The 22,577-nt window shown below is 43.3% G+C and overlaps 1 protein-coding gene across 1 annotated transcript in view; it reads left to right on the top strand.

The window, feature by feature from the left end:
* The first annotated feature begins 7,324 nt into the window (after positions 1–7,324).
* INKA2 (inka box actin regulator 2) overlaps positions 7,325–22,577 on the top strand; it is a 30,701-nt gene continuing 15,448 nt past the window's right edge. Inside the window, exon 1 of the mRNA XM_035122270.2 lies at positions 7,325–7,865. Within this exon, the coding sequence (XP_034978161.2) occupies positions 7,797–7,865 (69 nt within the window). The 5' untranslated portion in view covers positions 7,325–7,796. The remainder of the gene's footprint in view (positions 7,866–22,577) is intronic.

Genomic DNA, 22,577 nt, shown 5'->3' with positions numbered 1-22,577 from the left:
TAGGCTCCACCCCCTTTCTGAACAGTGAAGACTCTTGAAAGGGTAACCCTTTGGCTTGGAGGTTAACATTCAGTTGCCTCCAACCTTCCATGTTGGCTGCTCTGTAAAGCCTGGAGCACAAACTATTAAGGTGGAGGCACGTAATAGTTTGTGATCACTAAAAATCAGCATGGGTTTCTGAAAAATAAGTCATGTCAGACTAATCTGATCTCATTTTTTGATAGAATTACAAGCCTGGTAGATGAAGGGAACGCTGTGGATGTAGCCTATCTTGATTTCAGCAAGGCCTTTGACAAGGTGCCCCATGATATTCTTGTAAATAAGCTGGTAAAATGCAGGCTAGACAATGCTACCATTCAGTGGATTTGTAACTGGCTTACTGACCGAACCCAAAGGGTGCTCATCAATGGCTCCTCCTCATCCTGGAGAGTAGTGACTAGTGGGGTGCCACAGGGTTCTGTCTTGGGCCCAGTCTTATTCAACATCTTTATCAATGACTTGGATGATGGGCTTGAGGGCATCCTGAGCAAGTTTGCAGACGACACCAAATTGGGAGGGGTGGCTAATACCCCAGAGGACAGGATCACACTTCAGAATGACCTTAATAGATTAGACAACTGGGCCAAAGCAAACAAGATGAATTTTAACAAGGAGAAATGTAAGGTACTACACTTGGGCAAAAAAAATGAAAGGCACAAATACAGGATGGGTGACACCTGGCTTGAGAGCAGTACATGTGAAAAGGACCTAGGAGTCTTGGTAGACCACAGACTTGACATGAGTCAGCAGTGTGATGCAGCAGCTAAAAAAGCCAATGCAATTCTGGGCTGCATCAATAGGAGTATAGCATCTAGATCTAGGGAAGTAATAGTACCACTGTTTTCTGCTCTGGTCAGACCTCACCTGGAGTACTGTGTCCAGTTCTGGGCACCACAGTTCAAGAAGGATACTGACAAGCTGGAACGTGTCCAGAAGAGGGCAACCAAAATGGTCAAAGTCCTGGAAACGATGCCTTATGAGGAACGGCTTAGGGAGCTGGGTATGTTTAGCCTGGAGAAGAGAAGGTTAAGGGGTGATATGATAGCCATGTTCAAATATATGAAAGGATGTCATATGGAGGAGGGAGAAAGATTGTTTTCTGCTGCTCCAGAGAAGCGGACACGGAGCAATGGATTCAAACTTCAAGAAAGAAGATTCCACCAAAACATTAGGAAGAACTTCCTGACAGTAAGAGCTGTTCGGCAGTGGAATTTGCTACCAAGGAGCGTGGTGGAGTCTCCTTCTTTGGAGGTCTTTAAGCAGAGGGTTGACAGCCATATGTCAAGAATGCTTTGATGGTGTTTCCTGCTTGGCAGGGGGTTGGACTGGATGGCCCTTGTGGTCTCTTCCAACTCTATGATTCTATGATTCTATAACAGTATCACCAAAAAATAGGACAAAAGAGGATGTAGATATGCCATTATTTAAATAGAAACACAATGCATCTCCAACATAGTGGCAGAGTGACTTTAGCTCCTTTGCTGTCCAGGTTTATGGGTAACCATGTGGCCCCTGCTTGATAGTTCTCTAGTTCTTTATCTTTAAACTGGCCTTTGACCAAACAGCCCTTCAGATATAGAGATGCCTTCAAACTGAGGTCTGTAAAATAGAACACATAGCCATGCATGCATGCATGCATACAAAGTCACCCTCCGACACAAAATATTGGTACGATGGTGGCTTCAGTCTTTTTAACACTATTGGTTTCAGTCTTGGAAACCTGTACCATGATTAACTGCCAGAAAACAGATTTTTCCATTCATCTACTTAATATAATGCCATGATGTGTGCACGTCTTCTGAAAGCAAGTGGCTTTTCAAAGCTACCATGTGACATTTGATAGCCTTGCAAAGCCAGGAAAATATATATCCTAATCTGTACAGTCTATAGGGAGAGTCCAGCTGGCCAAGAAGACGCAGACAGATTTCACGATAAAAGTGTGCAGTGAGGCCGTGGCTTCTTGGCTTAGATTTTTAGACAACAGTTGAGACTGGCAAATCTCCCACTTGCAAGGTGGAAGGAACCCTAGGGGACTTTTTGTTTTTTGTTTTTTTTTAAAAAAAGATCCTTTCAGTGATATATGAAGCTTACAGCTCAGAGTTATACAAAGTCTTCTGCAATCAAGAGATTTGGTTTCTTGCCTTCTTTTTAATCGATTAGACAATGGAAATTCTAAAAATAAATAAAAAGAACAGCAAGATGGCTAAAAAAATGAGATAAAGGGGTGGTGTGAAAAGATTAGTGATGAATTAAGCAGGAGCCAAGGGGAAGTGTCGGTATAAGGTTTTGGAGTTTGGACTCCATTTTAAATAGTGTCACAATGAAGGTATCAGGCCAAGTACTGTACATGTAATTGCAAGTAGGTGTCACTGAGTTCATTGGGAAAACTTCCATGTTTCAGGCTGCATCTGTTAACAGAAACTGGAAAACACTGGAGCGCCATTTATTTATTAAATAGCCACATTCCTATAATAAAGGCTTATTGCTTGAATTTGGAAACTGGTGCTTATATATTGCTTCTTGGGCAGTTCATGAATAGCACAATGGTGAGGTTTCCTTAAAACTCTCTCCAGATTTTTATACATCACTAGCACGGAAGGTATATTTTTGGAATTAATAAATGATAAGAAATCATATGTTAATATACTGGAAGGTTAGGACAGGGCTGTCTTCTATGTGGAATATGTAACTCTTTGCTCCAAGCAAAATATAACAGCCAGAGAGAGAGGCTTCCAAGGGTTACAGACAAGATTCTTTCCCAGCCCTTCCTGGAGATGCTAAGAATTGAACCTGGGACATTCTGCATGCATTGAGTCTTTGCCAGTTTAAATGTTCCCCATTCCACCAATTTGTAAGCTATCGTAACGCACCAGCAGCAAATATAGGAAGGCATTGAGTCAATCCTTTTAATATTTATATATGTGTTGCTTTCTTACTTGCAGAGCTCGCAAGCTTACACAGTATCATATTCACAAGTTCAAGTTAAGAGACAAAAAGGTACAGACTCATGAAAAGCATTCATAGTAACATTATCTATCTATCTATCATCTATCTATCTATCTATCTATCTATCTATCTATCTATCTATAATTCACATGCATGGAGGCTAGCACACTTTTCTGCAGACTGCCCTTTATGCAAGATATGACTTCACCCAGCACAAATTTAAACATATATTACTCAGAGGCTTGGAAATGTTACTGGTTAAAACATTTTCAGAATCTTTCAGTGCATGTCCCTCGTGTAAACATGCTATTACAGAACTTGCATGCGTAAAAAGCTCACTACTCTGAAAGGTGGGAAATTTACCCTTTTATACCATCTCTTGGTGGTGTCTGTGCCAGCATTCTCTCTTATCCCCTCTATAAACTACAGAGCTGTTTCAAAGAGCAGCTGCTTCTTTGAAACACGGTAATATTAGCAGGAACATAATCCATATGTTGGCCAGATGAAGGCAATGAAAGAAATTGCATGCCCTTGAGAAATAAAACCATGTATGAAAATTCCCAGGTGCTGCTTCTCAAAGGTAGACCTTCTCAAGAGCAGTGCCTATTAGCTTGCCTACTACCGGTAGTACTGAACTTTTCCTTTTGTATGTTAATCATCACTGGGTTTCTTCCCACCAAAAGGGACACTGGAGAGATTTATGGGCAAAGTTAAACATTAGATTATGGCTGCAATGATTCATGTGTGTTAATTTTCACATATGGAATCTTGCATCTGGCTCGTGATGTTTTAAAACTATTTCAACAAAAAATGATTAAAGGTTGTTTTCCACTGGATCACACGCCTTGTGATTTATGAAATTGCAACTGTTCTCTTGTTCTGCCCTATCCATCTTGCAATGAACTCCATATATCGGGGGGGGGGAGAGATTTACAGAGTACCCGAAAACAAATATTACCTTCCACTGAAGCACCAATGATTGAATATTGTTCAACTGTGGCAACAGTCTCTGCAGAGTATATCATGCTGTAAATCAATGAGTTATCGTTGCTGTTAAGATTTAAGAGGAAAGGGCCAAAGAGACAGCTTGGATATCAAAATCTATTTTTCCATGACCCAGGGAGAGAAGGCTTTCACTCAGCATGCTCCTGTTTGGAAGCAGCTGGTAAAGAAAACACTTGCTAGAAGGGTGGTTGGGCGGGCGGGCGGCGTGGTGTGTGTGTGCTTCTCTCCCTCACTTAACAGATCATAAAAAGGCAGACCTCTCAAAAAAATGTCTCCAGCCCTTGGGGTATGTGGAGTGCAAACTTGAATAAGAGTTGCAGTGAGGGGAATGGGAAATTCCCAGAGAAAATTCTATGTAAAAATGTCTAAGTAAAATTCTAAGTAAAAATGTCTTGGTAAAATAGTAATCTGGGCTGCTCTGTGATCAGCTACTGTAGATTACACAGGCCTTGCACCTAATCACTTCATGTTGCCTCAAACAGTGGCCTGTTTTTCTTCCTTCTGCCAGATCAACAGTTGCCTGCTCATGCGTTAAGCTACAAGTGAGCAAGGGTCGAGCAATTTCCAGAAAAGTAGCCCTGTTTGTCCTTTGCAGCTTAAAAAACAAAAAAATATTGTGGCACCTTAAAGACTAACAGATTTGTTATGACATAAGCTTTGATGGGCTCAAGTGCACTTCATCAGATCCATGAAAGGCTGATCAACTGAGTGATGAGGAATTACATGGTGCCCATGCATGTCCAAACCTATTTATAGATATATTTTTAAAATCAAGTCTTCTCAATAGGAACAACAAAACTTGAGAACACGAGGATGGTGCGTGTTATGACAACTCCGGTACCTAAGCAGGGCTCCCATAGCCACAGGCTGGTATTTGCCTGTCTCCCACTGCTGTTTTACCAAGACCCGTGCTCCTATTACCCTTTGCTCTTCCAGTCCCACAATCCAAGTGTTTGAAAACCACTTGGAAGCAGAAGGAAGGAATTTTTGATTGTTTGGCTCAAAGTTTGGAGTGTGTGTGTGTGTGTGTGTGTGTTTGTGTGCAAAGTACATACAGCCCTGCTAATAACTAGTGGAAGATAGCCACTAATTAACTCAGTCTCCCAAACCAAACCAAAATATGTTCTATCCCCTTGGTTCTGCCCTCTGGTACTTTTTTATTTTTTCCACCAACGAAGGAACACAAACACCCAAGAGTGTTCCTATTTTCAGTTCAGCTTTAAGGTGTTGCAGATGCCCTAACATGGGTAGGCCTGTCCTGCAACCTGGTTCTCCTAACACATGCACAAGTCGTCACTTGAAGCTGCAGTGCATGCCAAGTGTTGGCCCTGCCTATGTAAGGCACCCAACCTTGTTCCATGTGGAATAGAGAAGCAAGTGGGCTAATAACAAAATATTGGAAGGATGGATTCATGATGCAATAGTGGTGCAACTATGCTTGGAATTATGCACTAGCCGAGAAGCCCACCAAGCAAGTTCGAGCACTGAGATGGCAGACTATGGGGGTGATTTTGTGGGCCAACAGTGTGGATTTAGTTAATGGGTGAACAGACATATGCGGCTATGATAGGTAGCTCTCTCCACACATACCATGTCTCACTGTGGCAATGACCTGATGGGGTGACGAAGAAGAAAGTTTTATACAGTTGTAACTTGGATCCCGAACGCCTTGAGAGTCGAACGTTTTGGCTCCCAAACGCCGCAAACCCGGAAGTGAGTGTTCCGGAGCTTCCTGCAGCCAATCAGAAGCCGCATCTTGGTTTTCGAATGTTTTGGAAGTTAATGAACTTCCATAATGGATTCCATTCAACTTCCGAGGTACCACTGTACAGACATTATTCTATGATCTCTGTCAAATCTGAAAGTATAATGTACTGCATGATATACTAATATATATATATATATATATATATATATATATATATATATATATATATATATATATGGGTCCCCCCCTTTGTTGGTTTGTTAAATAAATAGTTTTAAGTTTAACTATCTAACATTAAATAGCTTTTTAACAGAAAGGAAGAGACACAGACAAACGAATATATGGTGCAACCACATTAGGGATACTGTGTACGGTTCTGGTCATCTCACCTCAAATAGGATAACATAGAGTTGGAAAAGGTTCATAAAAGGGCCACTAAAAAGATCACGGAGAGAAGAAAGAAGCTTGAGGGACTGTCACCGTCCATCCACCTCCCATTGCAGCCTCTCTCTCTCTCTCTCTCTCTCTCTCTGCAACTGCCACCAGTAGGGTGTCTTGAAAGACCTGCCCTGAGGGGAGGGGAGAATCAGCACTACGGTAGTGGCTTTTTCTAAACAAACAAGTTGTCTTATCTGTTTTATTGTAACTTTTTTTAAAAAAAGTGGTGCTTACTGTTGCAATAATCTTATGTAAACTGCTTTGTGAGGTCTGCCTCAAAAGTAGCATGTAAATAATCAAATAAACAATAAATTTCCCTATGAAGAAAGGTTGTGGCGTTCGAGGCCCGGGGGCCAGATGCAGCCCAGTCGCCTTCTAAATCCAGCCCGCGGACGGTCCGGGAATCAGCATGTTTTTACATGAGTAGAATGTGTTCTTTTATTTAAAATGCATCTCTGGGTTATTTGTGGGGCCTGTCTGGTGTTTTTACATGAGTGGAATGTCTCCTTTTATTTAAAATGCATCTCTGATTTATTTGTGGGGCATAGGAATTCATTCATATATTTTTTTCAAAATATAGTCCGGCCCCCCACAAGGTCTGAGGGACAGTGGACCGTTCCCCTGCTGAAAAAGTTTGCTGACCCCTGGTTTAGAGAAAAGGCGACAAAGAGGTGACATGATAGATTACAAAATAATGCTCAACATTAGATAAAGTGAATAGAGAAAAGTTTTTCTCCCTTTCTCATAAAACTAGAACTTGTTTTATCCAACAAAGCGGGATAATGGAAGGTTCTCGCCAGACAGCGCACAGAGGAACAATGGAACTCTCTCCCACAGGAGGCAGGGATGGCCACCAATTTGGGTGGCTTCAAAAGAGGTTTAGACAAATGAATGGAGGACAAGGCAAACATCTGCTAGGTGAGAGAAGGGGAGAACAGGATGCTGAACTAAATGGCCCATTGCTTGGCCTGATGATCCAGCAGGCTCTTCTTACGTTCTGACATGCAGAGCGGGAACGCACTGGAGCAAAGCAGGCAGCTCAGAGGGTCTGTCGTTGCGCTGACTTGAGAAGCCAGGCCCACCCCCCTGGGGCGGGACCTCCCTACCGGTGCGCAGACAGAGAAGACACCCTCGCGAACTTGGGAGCCGGCTCTCTCCTTAAGCCTCGCCTCTGCCGCCTGCTGCTGAAGCTGCTCCGAGCTGCCAATCACCAGCAACGTCGAGATCTCTCCTGCCTCTACAGTTTGCTGCTGCTTCTCCGCTGCTCGCGCACCGAGCACGTTCTCTTGCCAGCTTCTGCAAAGAGTAACTGCGCGCGGGGCGCACGCCTGTTTGCAGCCCGTTTGCAGGCTTTCCGCGCGCTGCAAGCCTGTGCATGTGCCATTTCAACATTTTATCTCTTTCCTAAGCGGAGATCGGGCTTCTGGTTTTCCTTGGCGCCCTAGGAGAAGTGAACAACAAGAGAAGGCAAACTTCCAACCTTCTTCTTTTGGAGAGAGCGATATTCTTATCCAGAGCTGAAGTGACAAATGGGCATTTAAAGGAGCCACTGGATTAGTTGGCGCTGGCGAGGAAAACACCTCTCAAGATTGCCTGGCCGGACTTGGATGGTGGAAGACCCGGAATCCCTGCAGCAGCTGAATTACTCCGGAGCTACCCGATGGACTTGGATGTGAGAATGGAAAAGAAAAACATGGATCATTACCTACGCCGTCTGAAGCAGGAGTTGGTAAGGAATGCCCGGGAAAAGAAGGGACTGGGGGATTGGGTAGGAGGAAATCCATGCGTTGCAAGCTCGGTCTCCTGCTCCGTTTGCAACTTCCCAGCTAGGGGGTGTCAGTCAATGAATGTTGCCTCTCTCTCGCTCTCCTTCCTGCAGAGCGCTTATTTCCCGGGCTTTGTTTAGAGCTCTCGCCGTGTCCTTCCTTTGCAGCTGTGTGGCCTCCAATTTCCCCGTGGGGGATTTTTTTGTTTCCTTCCAAGCCCCTGGGATGAGATGGGATAAAGAGGAAGACTCCTTAGTCCTCTCCCACCCCCCACGACTCCATCACGGAAAGTGGTTTCCAAATCTGTTTGCACAGTTTAGCTTTTCCCGCTGACACGCTGGCTAAATCCCATTGGCAGCAATGTGTGTTTAACCCTTCCCTCTATGTGTGTTTGTGTCTTACGCTCAGCACGAAAGAAGGAACCTCTTCTCTTTTCTGGCTGGGAGCGCTGGCACCGACAGCCCACCCCCCTCACTCCTTCGCTCTTCCTGCAAAGGCATCGCCTTCTGTTTGTTTAACTGTGACAGGGAGCGGTGAACTTTGTAATCAGTTCAGACACCGAGCCCTTTATCATGAGCCCTGAAAGGGATTATAAACTGGCATCGCATCACAACCTGTTACTGTCTTCCTTCCCCACGTTCTTGCACTGTTAGTGTGAGCATCTAACTGGATAGAAAGCCTCACACATCCACATCAAAACTGCATTCTCCCAAGACCTAACTGTGTACCTCCATTCATTTTCTCCTTCCTAACCTGGACCTGTCAGGCAGGTTTACCCAGGGGCTCCTTCCCTACTAACTCATCAATTTTTCTCCTCTGGTAGCCCTGCTCTGAAACATCCCCCCCCCCCAGAGCACAGATGTGGCTGTATCATCTCTCCAGGCATTCTGGTTGCCTGCCACTTCTTTTAATTATAGGAGTGCCTACAAATCTTCAGAGACAGACGCATACCACAAGGCAATCATTTCCCATTGGCTTTCTCTCCTAAGCTTCCGTTTTTGTTTGGTACAGTATTTGGTACAGTATTGTACAGTTTTGCTAATAGCCCTGCTGGAGCGTTTTAATTTTCATGCAAAGTAGCGACATCTAGTTCTGGAAGATGCCGAACGCCACTTGTTCAGTGTCCTAAAAGGAAATGCTGAGCCTCACATAAAATTTCTATCTATAGAATGTGAGCCTGGCATTCTGGAAATATCTGAGGTCCATTACCCATCCCACCAGCTACACCAGCTACGCCAGATAGCTGCTGCCATTATTGTCGTTCCCATTTTACAGACTGAAAACTGAGAACCCATAGCAAAGTTCACACAATTCGAACCTGAGTCTCCCCAACTGTGCAACTAGACCGTGTTTCCATTTTACAGCCGAATCCCTCCATTACTGACTCTGAAAGATTTGCACAGGCCCGTATTTGTGCGTTCAAATAAAAGAAAACTGGAATCCTGGTAAAATTCAGTGTAAAGGTGATGATGCTCAAGGGATGAGATGCAAAGAGCTTTGTCATGTATCCCTCCTTCTACCTTGGCAGTGGAGACCCATCGCTATACCTCGGAGCACATTCTGACTCCCATCCAATCATTTCCAGTTCCTTCCCTGTCTTGTCACTGCCTGTTCCATCCACAGACACTTAATCTAATTTATGGTGCTGGAGGGAGGCCAGTCAGCTAGAGGTTTTTTTTTCTACCCAGACTTTCCCCTTAAGGACATAGCCAAGCTGCTTTGCAAAATCCTGCACATTTTCTTTAGAAATGTAAGAAGAATGTTACTTCTGCAACTCTTCTAATCTGCGTATTGTTTTACAACCCCCTTTTCTTAGCCACTTTCGCAGCTATCCTGTAAGGTAGCACGCCTCCCCCCCCCCCCCCCGCCCGGCAGCATATTACCACCTAACAGACTAAACAAATGTTGTCACCTAGTGATAAAGTGGGGCGGAGCTGTGGCTTAAGTTCCTATCTCCCAGATCCACATATAATACCTTAATTACTAGACTGCACTGCTTCCAAAAAAGAGAAGAGATCAGAGTTGTTACCTCTTAGATGTAAACGGCCCTTTGAGCAGAGATTGACGAGTGTGATACTGAGCACCTCATACTGACATTCTGCCCTTCCTCCACCCCACGGCTCAGGCACAAGTGTTTCTTGCCGTGACATGCTTGGGCTTGCCCACCAGCAGATGCTTCTATCAGATGCCCTAGTTTTTTGTTCTAATGGATTAGTAATGAAGCATTGGGATGTCTTTAAATAAAGCGCTGGAATTGTTCAACAGGGCTATGAAAAGAAGAAGAAGAAAGTTCATGTCACACGTGAATAAATAATAGCAACTGCAGTTCTCTGTGTGTGAGATAGAGAGAGGTCATGGAAGAGTCAAAATGGTATGAAGAGCTTCGGGATACAAAAGCTTTCTTTACATCCAAAAGATGACTACCACCAACACTAGTGAATAAAATCCAAGTGGGGCCAGCCCAAACTGGAATTCATAATGCGTTCCAGTGTCTTAAGACCATTATCTGCCAGGGATTTAATTCTAACTGGAACCATAAAAGCAGAGCTCTTTAAGTGCCAGAATGTTGCTCAAGTGTCATGCGCATGAGATTGAGGCTTCAGTGGAGGTGTGCAAAAGTGCCAGAGTCCCGTTTACAGCCCAGTCCTAGGCATATTTATCCAAATAGAAGCCCCAAGTAGGAATTTTTAGGATTACAATCCTGTACAGCCGTACCTTGGAAGTCGAACGGAATCCGTTCCAGAAGTCTGTTTGACTTCCAAAACGTTCAAAAACCAAAGCACGGCTTCCGATTGGCTGCAGGAAGCTACCCATGGTAGAAAAAGGCTTTATGGGACAAGCAGTCAAGAAGATGGGCTGGAATATGCAATGAGAGTGGCTGCAGGATAGGCGCCTCTGTGGTCTCCCTGCAAAGGGCAAGGGGTTAGGAAGCAGGAGATTGGAGACCGAGCCTCACCAGGGGGAAGGGAATAAATACAGCCTGGCTCTCCTCTCGCATGCCTGGCAAGAAATATGTCAGGTTCAAAAGAGAAAGGGCTCCCAGGACCTGAAGCTCTATAGAGCAGTTTCCTAACTACTTAGCCACAACATTGGACAGGAATGAACAATTCATTCTATATATGCAAGGGAACCCAGGTTTGAATCCACGGTACAATCCTGCATTAGAAAAGGTGGCAAATGGCACCCTACATGTAGGCACACCTGTGCCAATCAGAAGGAGGGCAGCATGGACCAATAGTAAGGCCCCTGCATGGACCAAACGGTCCTTTTGGTTTGGCTCTTCATCCTGAGAACCCATGGTGTTCTGCCAGCGTGTTTTTGTGCTGTATCTTGCCTTCCATCAGCATAGTGGGGCTTCTGCTGAACCCTACAGGCCCTCAGGCACCAGTACCCCAGACCTCCTGAGTCTTGAAACTCTTCACTTAAGGATTGTGCCTTTGTAAGCAGACCCTGAAATATAGATTCCCTCCTCCACCACCAAAAGTATTAATTCCAGAACTGCTTATATTTTATTCACTTAGATTTTCAAAGTTCTATCTGTATTTGGCACATGGCGCATAACAACCATCCAAAGTATAAATAATGCAAAACAAACACACACAAACACTCAAAGCACTTTAATCATCTAAATTTAATGCCTTGCAGACCATAAAAGAAATGCGTCCTTATGCCTAATCACTAAGTGCCTGCTTCAGTGAAATGAACTTTACACTTTATTTAAAATAAAAAAAGATCTTACAACTTGTTGAAGGGGCTTCTGAAATTTGAATTTCAAGGAGGGTGGGTGCTCTTTTTTCCGGATCTGTGCCCTGGGAGCAATCTCATGAGAATCCTATAGATACACTTGAACCTGAGTACTCTTACAAGTTACCTTGCAGGCACAGCTGTAGTTGGAGGGAGTTGTCCCAAACATCAGGATCAGGAAGGGTGACATAGATGTTACTAACTATTGTAAAGAACAATTGGCATGGGAATTAATTGGCACATCAATGAGTTTCAGGTTGATGCTCACTAGAGTAGGGATGGGGGAGAAATTTGATTGAGTTTGCATTTAAAGGTGAAGCTACCTAGTTTGCACTTTCTGACACATTATGAGAACTGAAGCACTGCCTTCCTTCAGAATTCGCACTTCTCTGAATTTTGCAATGCAGTTCTCCAGCCAACGGATGTGTACAAAAACACATACACTAATGTAAAGCAGCCATAAGAATACATATGTGAGTGAAAATGATATACAAGAATGCATTGTTTCATGGAAAATTGCTTTGCAAAAATGTTTATATTAGGCAAAATTGCATACAAATATGTGTCTCGTGGGAGAAATTCACACTAAAATGCTGGTGGATTTTCATGAGGTTGTTATTTATTAGTCATTCATTTAATTTAATTTTTTGCAAACTGTTGGGGAAATGTGAACTCAATTTGAGAATGGAAAACTGAGGGGATGAGAAAAAACAAAAGGGACAAATTCACCCCATCTGTACTCTGTAGCAGTTCAGTTGATTTTAGTAAAACTACCTTGGATAACCTGTGAATAGCTTCTCTGTTGAGTACAGTGTTCTCCTTAATATGAGCAAGCCATGCAAGTAGACAACAGCCACTGCTGACTTCAAGGGAGTCGGATGGACAAAGGCTCTGTGTTCCACATCATGGGAGAAGAGAAAGGTGGGAGGGGCTCAGCTGTACCCAAAGAGACTCCCAGTTGCTTTGTATTGGCCAGGCTAGAAAGACGATGCATTTCTATATAATGCGTCTCTTGATTTGCTAGACGACATGCTGCTTTCCCCACTTCCAAAATCCATTTACGGAGTGGGTCCATCTAGTTCTGTATTGTTGACCCTGAGTTTCAGCTGCTCTGCTGGGGTTCAGGCAAGGGACAGTCCCAGTCCTCCAGGGATTGAACTTTGGCATGTAAAGCCTGTGCTCTAGCCCACGGCCGCAACACTTCTCTTAAACACTTTTATATGGAACATGGGAAGATGCCTGATATCAGGTCGGATGATTAGTCCATCTGGCCTAGTATTGTCAACACTGATTGTCAGCAGCTCTTCAGGGTTTCAGGCAGGTCTTTCCACTCTCTACCTGGAATTGCTGGGGATAATAATATTTATATACAGTTGTATACCTTGGTTGTCGAACGCCCTGGAACTTGGACGTCCAAACGCCCACAAACCTGGAAGTGATTGTTCCAGTTTGTGAACGTTCTTTTGGAACCCGAATGTCCGACGGGGCTTCCGTGGCTTCTGATTGGCTGCAGGAGCTTCCTGCAGCCAATCAGAAGCTGTGATTTGGTTTCTGAAAGTTTTGGAAATCAAACGGACTACCGGAATGGATTCCGTTCGACTTCCAAGGTACGACTGTACTGCCCTTCGTCTGAAGATCTCAGGGTAGTTCACAAGATAAAAATACAACATAAAAGCACAAATAAATAGTTAGAACAAAACAATAACCCCCTGCCACACACAGTATATTAATAAACATATAGAGCATGTTTTCAAAGTATACATGGCTAGATTATCCAACAACTCAAGGAAAGTAAATAGCTTTTTTTTAAAAAAAAATGAAACAGACCCTGCTCTCCACAATTAATTCTGGCTTTTTTCCATGGTTTTTATCAGGATTTAAATAAGATTCTGAAGCGGCTTGTGGATACTTGCTCAGGTTCTGTCTGTGCTTATGTTCAATTTCCCTGTGATTGACAGGAGAAAAACGTGTGCCCGTTTGAAAAGATAAAATCTGCTGCAATATAACTGTCTGGCAGCACCACACCCAACCCTGAGGCCTTGGCCCCAAAGTGCAAGAGCATGAGCCGTGGGATCCTGGCATGGTTCAGAGGGTGCAGGTTGGAGTCATATCCGCATGCGTCCATTAAGCACAGAAGTACTCAAGTGTGGCAGATGCAGCTTGGAGAATGGGATTACCACTATTATAAGGCTAGACAGGAGGGCTAGACAAGAAGCTTGGAGATGCAGCGATAAGAAAAGCGTCCCTAAATGACTTTTTACCTGTTATGCAATGCTAAAATTGTACCCAGTACTGCCAAGAAAGAAAAGGAAAAAATTGGCAGCCTTGCATAGAGTGCAAGCCAGAATCATTACATTCCGTGGGAGTTTTGCCATAGTTTTAATGGAAACTGAATGACACTCTTACCACAGAATCAAAAGCACATTGACTTGGAAGTAATTTTTTCTAGAACTGGATTGATTTTCAAAAGTGCAAGATCAATCCCTGAGCAGCAGGGTTAATCAGCATATGATTTTGCAGGCTCCAGCTCCAAAACAGTTTCCCCCCCCCTATATAAAGGCACCTCCCCATTTACATGGGGGTTATGTTCCGGGACACCGTGTTCATAAGTGAAATCATGTACAGTGGGGAGCACCCTCCAAAAAGCCTCTAAATGCCTATTTTCCCAGCTCTCTCTCCCGCTTTCTCCCCAATCCAGACCAAAATATCTGCAGTTGAAGCTCTGGAGCCAGATGGAGGATGGAGGATGCATGGGAAAGTGGTAGCAGCTGAGCTACCCCACATGTCAGCTGCTAAGCGGGGAGGCTGAGCGGCCTAAACAAAGCCCCACTATGCCTCTGGCCTCTTCAGGGCTTCCTCTGCCCTTGCTGACGTCTTCTTTGGGCTCTGGAGAGGGTCTTCTCATGAGTCACAAGGACTCTTCATCTCTCTCCTGCACAGGTTGGGTGGCCATCTGCTTTAGCTGAGATCCCTGTATTGCAGGGGGTTGGACTAGTTGGCCCTTGTGATCTCTTCCAACTCTGCAATTCAGTGATTCTATTTCTTGGTATGATTCTGTTTATTTGTTCATTTATTTCCCAGTGCCTCATGAACAGGCGGTCACACGTAAGGAGAATGCATGTAACCTGGGGGGGGGGTTGCTATTTAAATATACTTGCGTGTTCAGACCCAGAGAACTCCCCCCTAAATAAACACACATTTGACTCAAATTTTAGTTTTGGTTCTTGGCAGAATTTAGGCCACAACTTTATTGATTCCAGAAAAATGAGTGGTTGCATAGGCTCTGGTTCGACTAGCTCCCTGCACCTTTGCAGGTAGCGCTGACCCAGAGCTCTGTCATAGGTCAGCCAAGGGTGAACACCTGAGGTAGGTGAAAAGCCCAGGAACAGACTCTGTTCACTCCCCAGATGCTCCCCTGAACTCAGGCAGGGCACAACCCCCTCAAGTTGAGTCCCTGGATTCCTTTAACGGAATACCCTTCACATAGGGATGGCGAGACTGTTCTCCCATCCCTATCACCTGAACCAGTGCCTATCTGCAACCTTACAAGTTGTGACGATTTGCTACACGGCAGGTGAAACCCAAATGGCAAAAGCCAAGTGGGGAAAATTCCTGCCGTGCCCCTGTCCCAGTGACAGACGACGACATAGCAAGGTCAATCATAAAATGCCCCAAAAGTTTTATGGCATACGATTTATGGCATAAACTTGACAAAAGTCTTGCTCTCCGATGAAGCCAGAGCTCTGGAAGTCTGACCCAGCCATGTGCTATAAGTTGAGCATCCTAATGAAGGCTTGCAGGCATATTCTCCAGCCTTAGCCCATGTGTAAATGGTTTTAGATTTGGTCTTTGATTTAGGTGCTGCATTGATTTGGGCTCACATCTCATATACCATCTAACTGAGCAATAAAGTAAATTTGCCAGGACAAGAGAACTACGCTAACAGAAGCCATCCTACATTCTCCTGATGTGAAATATTTCAAATCAATACTCTCTTGAATTAAAATAGATGAAATTTCATTTTTCCAAAAGGCAAGCAATTTAACAGATAGCTGGAACCATCTGGGCGCATTGGGGCTGGGAACTGAATCTGTTGACCCTGACTTTTTCCACCACTTACTTCATTACCAGCCAGGTCATGCCTTTTTTATATCCCCAGATAAGGACAATAAACATGGTATTTTTCACAGTTTAAGTAGGAGTTCACTTTTACGCTCCCAGCTTGCATTGAGTAAAATGCTGATCTGCAGTATGCAGACACAACAAGCACTTGTTTTCTGTGTCAAGAGGAGCAGAATAAATGTCAGATTGCAGCGAGGTCTTGTAAGGCTGGCCCACTTAAGGAAGCAAATCTTGTTAATGGTTGGCAATGTAAGGGAGGGGAAAGATAATGACAGCCAGCAGGATAGGAATTTAGCTTGGCTTTGTTTGAGGACTGTTTCAACCTTTTGCTTTATAGATGCTGGTAATCGTGACAACGTACATTTTGTTAGGGCTTAATGTGAGAGATTAATTCTGTCAAAAAGGCGGTCGGTGCCTCATCATCTTAAGCTTTCCTTCCTTCCTTTATCTTGTCGGGTTCATCATAGTATGGGGAACTGTTTTGGACTAGGATCTGGGAGATTGGAGTTCAAATCACCACTAAGAGCAGGGATGATTTTGGGACCATCATTGTCTCACAGACTAACGTACCTTGGCATGGTTTAGGGAAGCTTTTAATATTTAATGCTGTACTGTTTTAATACTCGATTGGGAGCCGCCCAGAGTGGCTGGGGAGACTCAGCCAGATGGGCGGGGTACAAATATATTATTATTATTATTATTATTATTATTATTATTAATGGTTGCTGGGAGGAGTTTCAGAGGAGATCCATGAACTTGAGCTCCTTGGAAGAAAGATGGGATATAAATGAAATAATACAGGGGCGGACTTGGGTAATCTGTTGTGATATGGCAGCATGTGTGAGGCCAAAATTTGGCGCCCCAAAATGGATCTTCTCAGTTCTGGGTCTTCTCAATTTTGCACCCCCTTTGTTCAGTGCCCTTGTGGGGGAATCGCCCACTGCCCTAAATCTGGTGCTGAACAAATTTAAACGTCAAAAAAAGAAGAAACAAAAAAAGAAATAGGATTTCAGCATCTGAACTAGAACTTTTTGAGGTGCAAACCATACCCTGCACATATGTATAAGCAGACACAGAGAGACTCACAAATCTTTGCTCCATCACATACTGGTGGTGGTTTAGAACGTCTGATCTCTAAGCACCCTGTAGAACAGACTTCTTACTCTAGGTGCAAGCTTTTACATGTTTTTATATACTGTATGCAATTGTTTATCCTGTTTTATATACTGTAACTTTTATATATGTTGTTATATTATAAATCACTTCAGGGGATGCCTCATAGGAAGCGATTCATAAACAAAATGAAATAAATATAAACACCTTCATAACAACAACAGCTCACACCCCTGTGAGGAACTGCTGGTTTAGAGCACAGAATTATGTGCAGGCAACAACTGATTAACGCACATCTGAATGATATGTGATCGTGCACGGTACCGAACCCAGAAGTGACCTGAAAACGTCACTAAACACATCACTAAAAGGATGGGGTGGAACAGGGGAAAGCGTACTTACCATATACGTGTTCTGCTGATGCACACGGCGGGGGTGGGTGGGCGGGCCAAGGAACGGCTATCCTATTGAGTGAGACATGCTAAGAGTAAAACAGGCCTTCCGTACCTCAAATGCTGGGACATGTTCTTATCACTAACTGTATAAACATGCTATGAAACATACATGCATCTTGGTACCTGTTTGCTGCCCCATGCAAGAATCCCCATGCATGAGAAAGCATGCAGAAACATAGCGCATGATCTAGCCATGTGCAGATATGCACCTGCAAGCACTTTCCACTAATGCGGTAACTCCAGAAGTGCTACTGAGAGCCAGTGTGGTGTAGTGGTTAAGAACGGTAGACTCGTAATCTGGGGAACCTGGTTCAGGTCTCCGCTCCTCCACATGCAGCTGCTGGGTGACCTTGGGCTAGACATACTTCTTTGAAGTCTCTCAGCCCCACTCACCTCACAGGGTGTTTGTTGTGGGGAGCAAGGGAATAGGAGATTGTTAGCCGCTTTGAGACTCCTTCGGGTAGTGATAAAGCAGGATATCAAATCCAAACTCTTCTTCTTCTACTGCAACCATAGGAATTCTTTCTGTGCATTTATGCTACTGGGTCACACATTGTCTTTTACCCATGTGATCGCATACCTGCGGCTTTTGAGGAGCAGTGCTCTGGAGTAGCAAACTGCATGTGTGAGTGTCCCTAAGTTTACTCCACTTTTGCTGTTGCTGTTCTCGAGCAACATAATTACCTGAACAAAGTCTGGTACATTGCGATCTGACGTCTTTGCAATGTGTTCAGCATCTTTGAGTGTCCCATGAGCAGTCATTGTCTATGCAGATCAGTGGCTGAGAGGCAACATCTGTTGATACGCAGTTTTGCCAACATGTGCTGAGCTGTGTGAAATATTGCTTGTATAAATACACTCTGAATATAAATATGCTGGAACTGGGCTTCCTATCAACTCACGGTCAAAGCCTGGCCAAACGTCTGCATGATCACAGCTACTCTAAAATAAATGTGAACTGAATGAATGGAATACCTTTTTGTGTCTGGGTAGGGGGTTTTCCCATGGAAGCCGATAACCGCTGGTGCACTCAGATTTCTTTCCAGATGGCTTTCATTCAGATAATTTGAATTGCCCAAATACAAGCGCTTGAAACTTGTGATCCTCTCAGCTGGCACCTTCATTCATTAGAAAGGGAAGGGCACAGCTAGATCAACAGCAGAGTCCAATGGATGGACAACCAGTCCATTTTAGCCACTGCACCAGGTTCCCATAAGTGACTTTCCATTGGCAATCCTGCAGTTTCCCAGCTGGATGCTATATTCTTCCTGGGGCAGGAGGGGCAGAATAACACTGCTGCAGATTAATAGCTGTGCTATACTGTTTGCCGCATTCAAAAAAATCTGGCTCAACGTGTGCTTGGAGATAGACCAATGAGCAAGTGTAGATTACATAAGTTTTTTTAAAATAAAAAAATCTTATTTTCACAGGCGTATTCGCAAGTCATTCTGCATTCTGCTGTGAGTTCTTTCGGACACAGTCTTGCAAAAAATAAAATAAAACCTATTATGTGTGGTTGGATGTGTATTTATTACCGATAGCAGGCAACGTGGTAGGGTAGCAACACTCACCTGACCTCCTGACACCTGGGGTGCTGCTGCTTACTGGGAGGGGTGATGCAAACACATTGGCAGAGTCAGTCTGGCACTCCTACGGGTGCATTTGCACTGCTCTGACCTCCCCACTATCTTGCCCCCTCTGCCTTGCTAGGAAGCAGCAGTGACTCTGTTGTTGCGAGGTCGGGTGAGTGCCGTTGTCCCACCTAGCCATACGCTGCTGTCTATTAGTGCTGGCTTTATGACTGAGATTTATGGGAGGTTTTGCCCTTGCCACCCATTTTATTATTGCTTGGAATTATCTCTTTATCTGTTCTTCTGTAAGTCACCTCAAGTAAGCATTAATCATAAACACTTCTTATAAGTATTTTAAAATAATAATAACAAATAAAACCAAAATACTGTAAAGGGGGGGGGGGGAGGAGGTAAAAACAGCTACCCAAGCTACTTTAATTAAGATAGCTTTAAGCAGGTTAAAAACCAGTAATAATAATAATAATAATAATAATAATAATAATAATAATAATAATAATATTTATACCCCGCCCATCTGGCTGGGTTTCCTCAGCCATTCAGGGCAGCTTCCAACAGAAAAATAAAATAAAATAATCAATTAAACATTAAAAGCATCCCTAAACAGGGCTGCCTTCAGATGTCTTCTAAAAATCTGGTAGCTGTTTTTCTCTTTGACATGATACAAGCCTATACAGTTGTACCCTGGAAGTCAAACGGAATCTGTTCCGGAAATCCGTTCGACTTCCAAAACGTTCCAAAACCAAAGCATGGCTTCTGATTGGCTGCAGGAAGCCCCATCAGATGTTCAGTTTCCAAAAGAACGTTTGAAAACAGTCACTTCCGGGTTTCGATCATTCGGGAGCCAGAACGCTCGAGAACTAGTCTGTTCAACTTCCAATGTAAGACTGTACTCACTTACTTGGGAGTCAGTCCCTTTGAACTCAGTGGGGCTTAGTTCTGAGTAGACATGTATAGGATGGCCCAAAGGAAAAATCCAGAACGCTTATAGCCCAAAGGCCTTTGGAAGCAACTAGCAGGTTGTGCGCAGGGGAGTTATTTTAATCAGAAATGGATCAGGGGCCATACCTCTAAAATGTATATTAAAAGCAGATAAATAAACCGTAGAATAGATTCTCTCCAGATAAACACATTGTTTATTAAGGGCCTAAGAAATTGGAGAGCTAAAAAAGTAACTTTTCCACACAGTGCCATACTTTATTGATGAGTTCACAAAATGACAGGCACTCTGTTATAGGGAGATAACTGTGCTGTTCTTCAATATGGTTCCATTCTGCTTAGATTGTGTTTTTGCGAGAATTGAGCATATAAAGGGGTGGAGGCTGGGGAAAGTGAGCTCTGAAGCAAAGGGCAGGGAGCGACAGCGTGGGACACCTCCCTCCCCAAATGTTTGACCCCACTTTCCGCCATGCCTGATCATTGACCATGCTGGTCATTGGAGTTGGGCGTCCAACAACATCTGCAATCACCAGGTTTCAATTCTGCTGGTAATATTTTTATATTGGTAATTGATTTAAATTGCTTTATGTGCACCTTAAGGATTCTTTGATTAACTGGCGGATTACATTTGTTTAAATAAAAATAATAAAAATGGACATAATAAGCATCTGAAGAGGCGCAGATCCTCCATCCCTTCCCTAACCCATTGCCCTAGTCAGTGCCGCAATAACATGCACTCACGTCATATAAGAATCCCATTTGACACTCGTCTGACAATAGCACCAGGGCAGAACTGTGTATAGTCAAACATAAAATCCTGCTCATCTAATTTCCGGCTCATAAATTTTGCCATGGAATTAAAAATCTCTGAAGGGAATAAATCGCTCTTCAGCCTTACAGATAAAGAAAACAAATGACCAGGAGGGAGACGGAGACAGTATCTTTCCAATTTCCTGTTCATCAGTTCAACTTGAAATGCCACAGAGCTACACCGGCATAGGCCTGGGAGAGACCTGGAGACACAGGTACCCATGGATGCATAACCCAGAGCAGCTTTTGCAACTGGTAATCTTTCATGATTTTGTGCTGTTAGCCTGCCAGCATCCTCAGAACACAGCTGTGCATTGATATAAATCTACGGGCTCTGAAAAAGATGGTATCACTTACTTGCAAGGAGCATGCATAAAAAATGATCTTTCAGGGACAAAAGGCTGTTCATGCAAGGGAAAGGTTTGGAATATGCCACACACATAGTGCTATCTCATGTGTATTCCTTTTACTGAAGGCACATCTCTTCCAAGTGAAGGAAAGGCATGGAAATGCAATGGTTATCTTTCTGAACTAGGTCAAGCACAGGTAGCCTCTATCTTGTGCTTATTGCTATTCTTTTATTTATTTCAAAACCAGAAAAATAATAATATAAACTTTAAATTAAAAAATACAAACATCGAGATCATTTTCTAACATAAGTCTATTACATAAATTGCCTCTATTGAAATAAAAATGTGGATCATTACTCTAAACTTCTCTTTACTATATATGAATGCAGTTAGAAAATAATATTATAATTTCCCACAACCCCCCCACTCCCCCTCACCTGTGTGTGATCTCAAAGTTTTACTTCTTCCATCTTGTGTTAATTCGATTTAGTAATTGTCCAGTTAATTCTATTATTCTTTTCTTACGTACCCCTGTGCGCTTTACACATTATCTATTATTACAGTGGTACTTCGGGTTGAGTACCCAATCCGTTCCAGGGTGCCGTTTGCACCCCGAAAAGTACTCAACCCGAGCGGCGCTTTAGTGCATGCGCGAAGCGCCGATAGAGCGCTTCTGTACATGCGCGAAGCGCGCAGAACGCTTCTGCGCATGTGCGTGTGGCGGAACCCGGAAGTGTCTGCCGAGTATGCAACCCGAAAGTACGAAATCCGAGGTATGACTGTATTTCAATTCCGGAACAATATTTTTTCATGTATTCCTTCACTCTGTCCCATTCTTTGATTATTTTCTGATTTGTATGGCCTCTAATAATTGCTGTCAATTTTGCCATTTCTACAAACTCGCAGAATTTATTTTGCCATTCTGACACTGATGAGATTTTCTCCCCCTTCCAGTTCTTTGCAATTAATATTCTGGCCGCTGCAGTTGCATAAAGGAATACACTTCTCTCATCTCTGGGGATGTCATTGGCTATTAATCCTAACAAAAAAACCTCTGGTATTTTTGTAAACGGAGTCTTAAATAATTTTTTCAGCTCGTCATATAACTCATTCCAGAATAGTTTTATAATTTTGCAACCCCACCATATATGATAAAAAGTTCCCACCTCCCTCTTGCATCTCCAGCATATATTTGATTGCTTTTTATAAATCTTAGTCATTTTTCCCGGGGTGAGATACCAGCAATAAAACATCTTCATCATATTCTCTTTTATCACATAACAGGCCGTGAAGTTCATATCAACCTTCCACAACTTTTCCCAGCTTTCCATTTGTACTGTACGACCAAAATCCTTCGCCCATTTTATCATTACTTCTTTGGTTGTTTAATCCTTCAGTTCCCACTCTAACAACAGATTGTCCTAGAGATGGTCTTCTTCCTAGGCTGTAATAATTCACTTTGTAGTTTTGACACTTTTTGTTCAAAACCTTTCTTTCTACCCTGGTTAAATCTATGTGCTATTTGATGGCATTGTAGCCAACTATTACAATAA

Source organism: Zootoca vivipara, chromosome 7, assembly GCF_963506605.1.
Source record: "Zootoca vivipara chromosome 7, rZooViv1.1, whole genome shotgun sequence".
NCBI lineage: Eukaryota > Metazoa > Chordata > Lepidosauria > Squamata > Lacertidae > Zootoca > Zootoca vivipara.
This window is presented reverse-complemented; position numbering and strand designations above follow the sequence as displayed.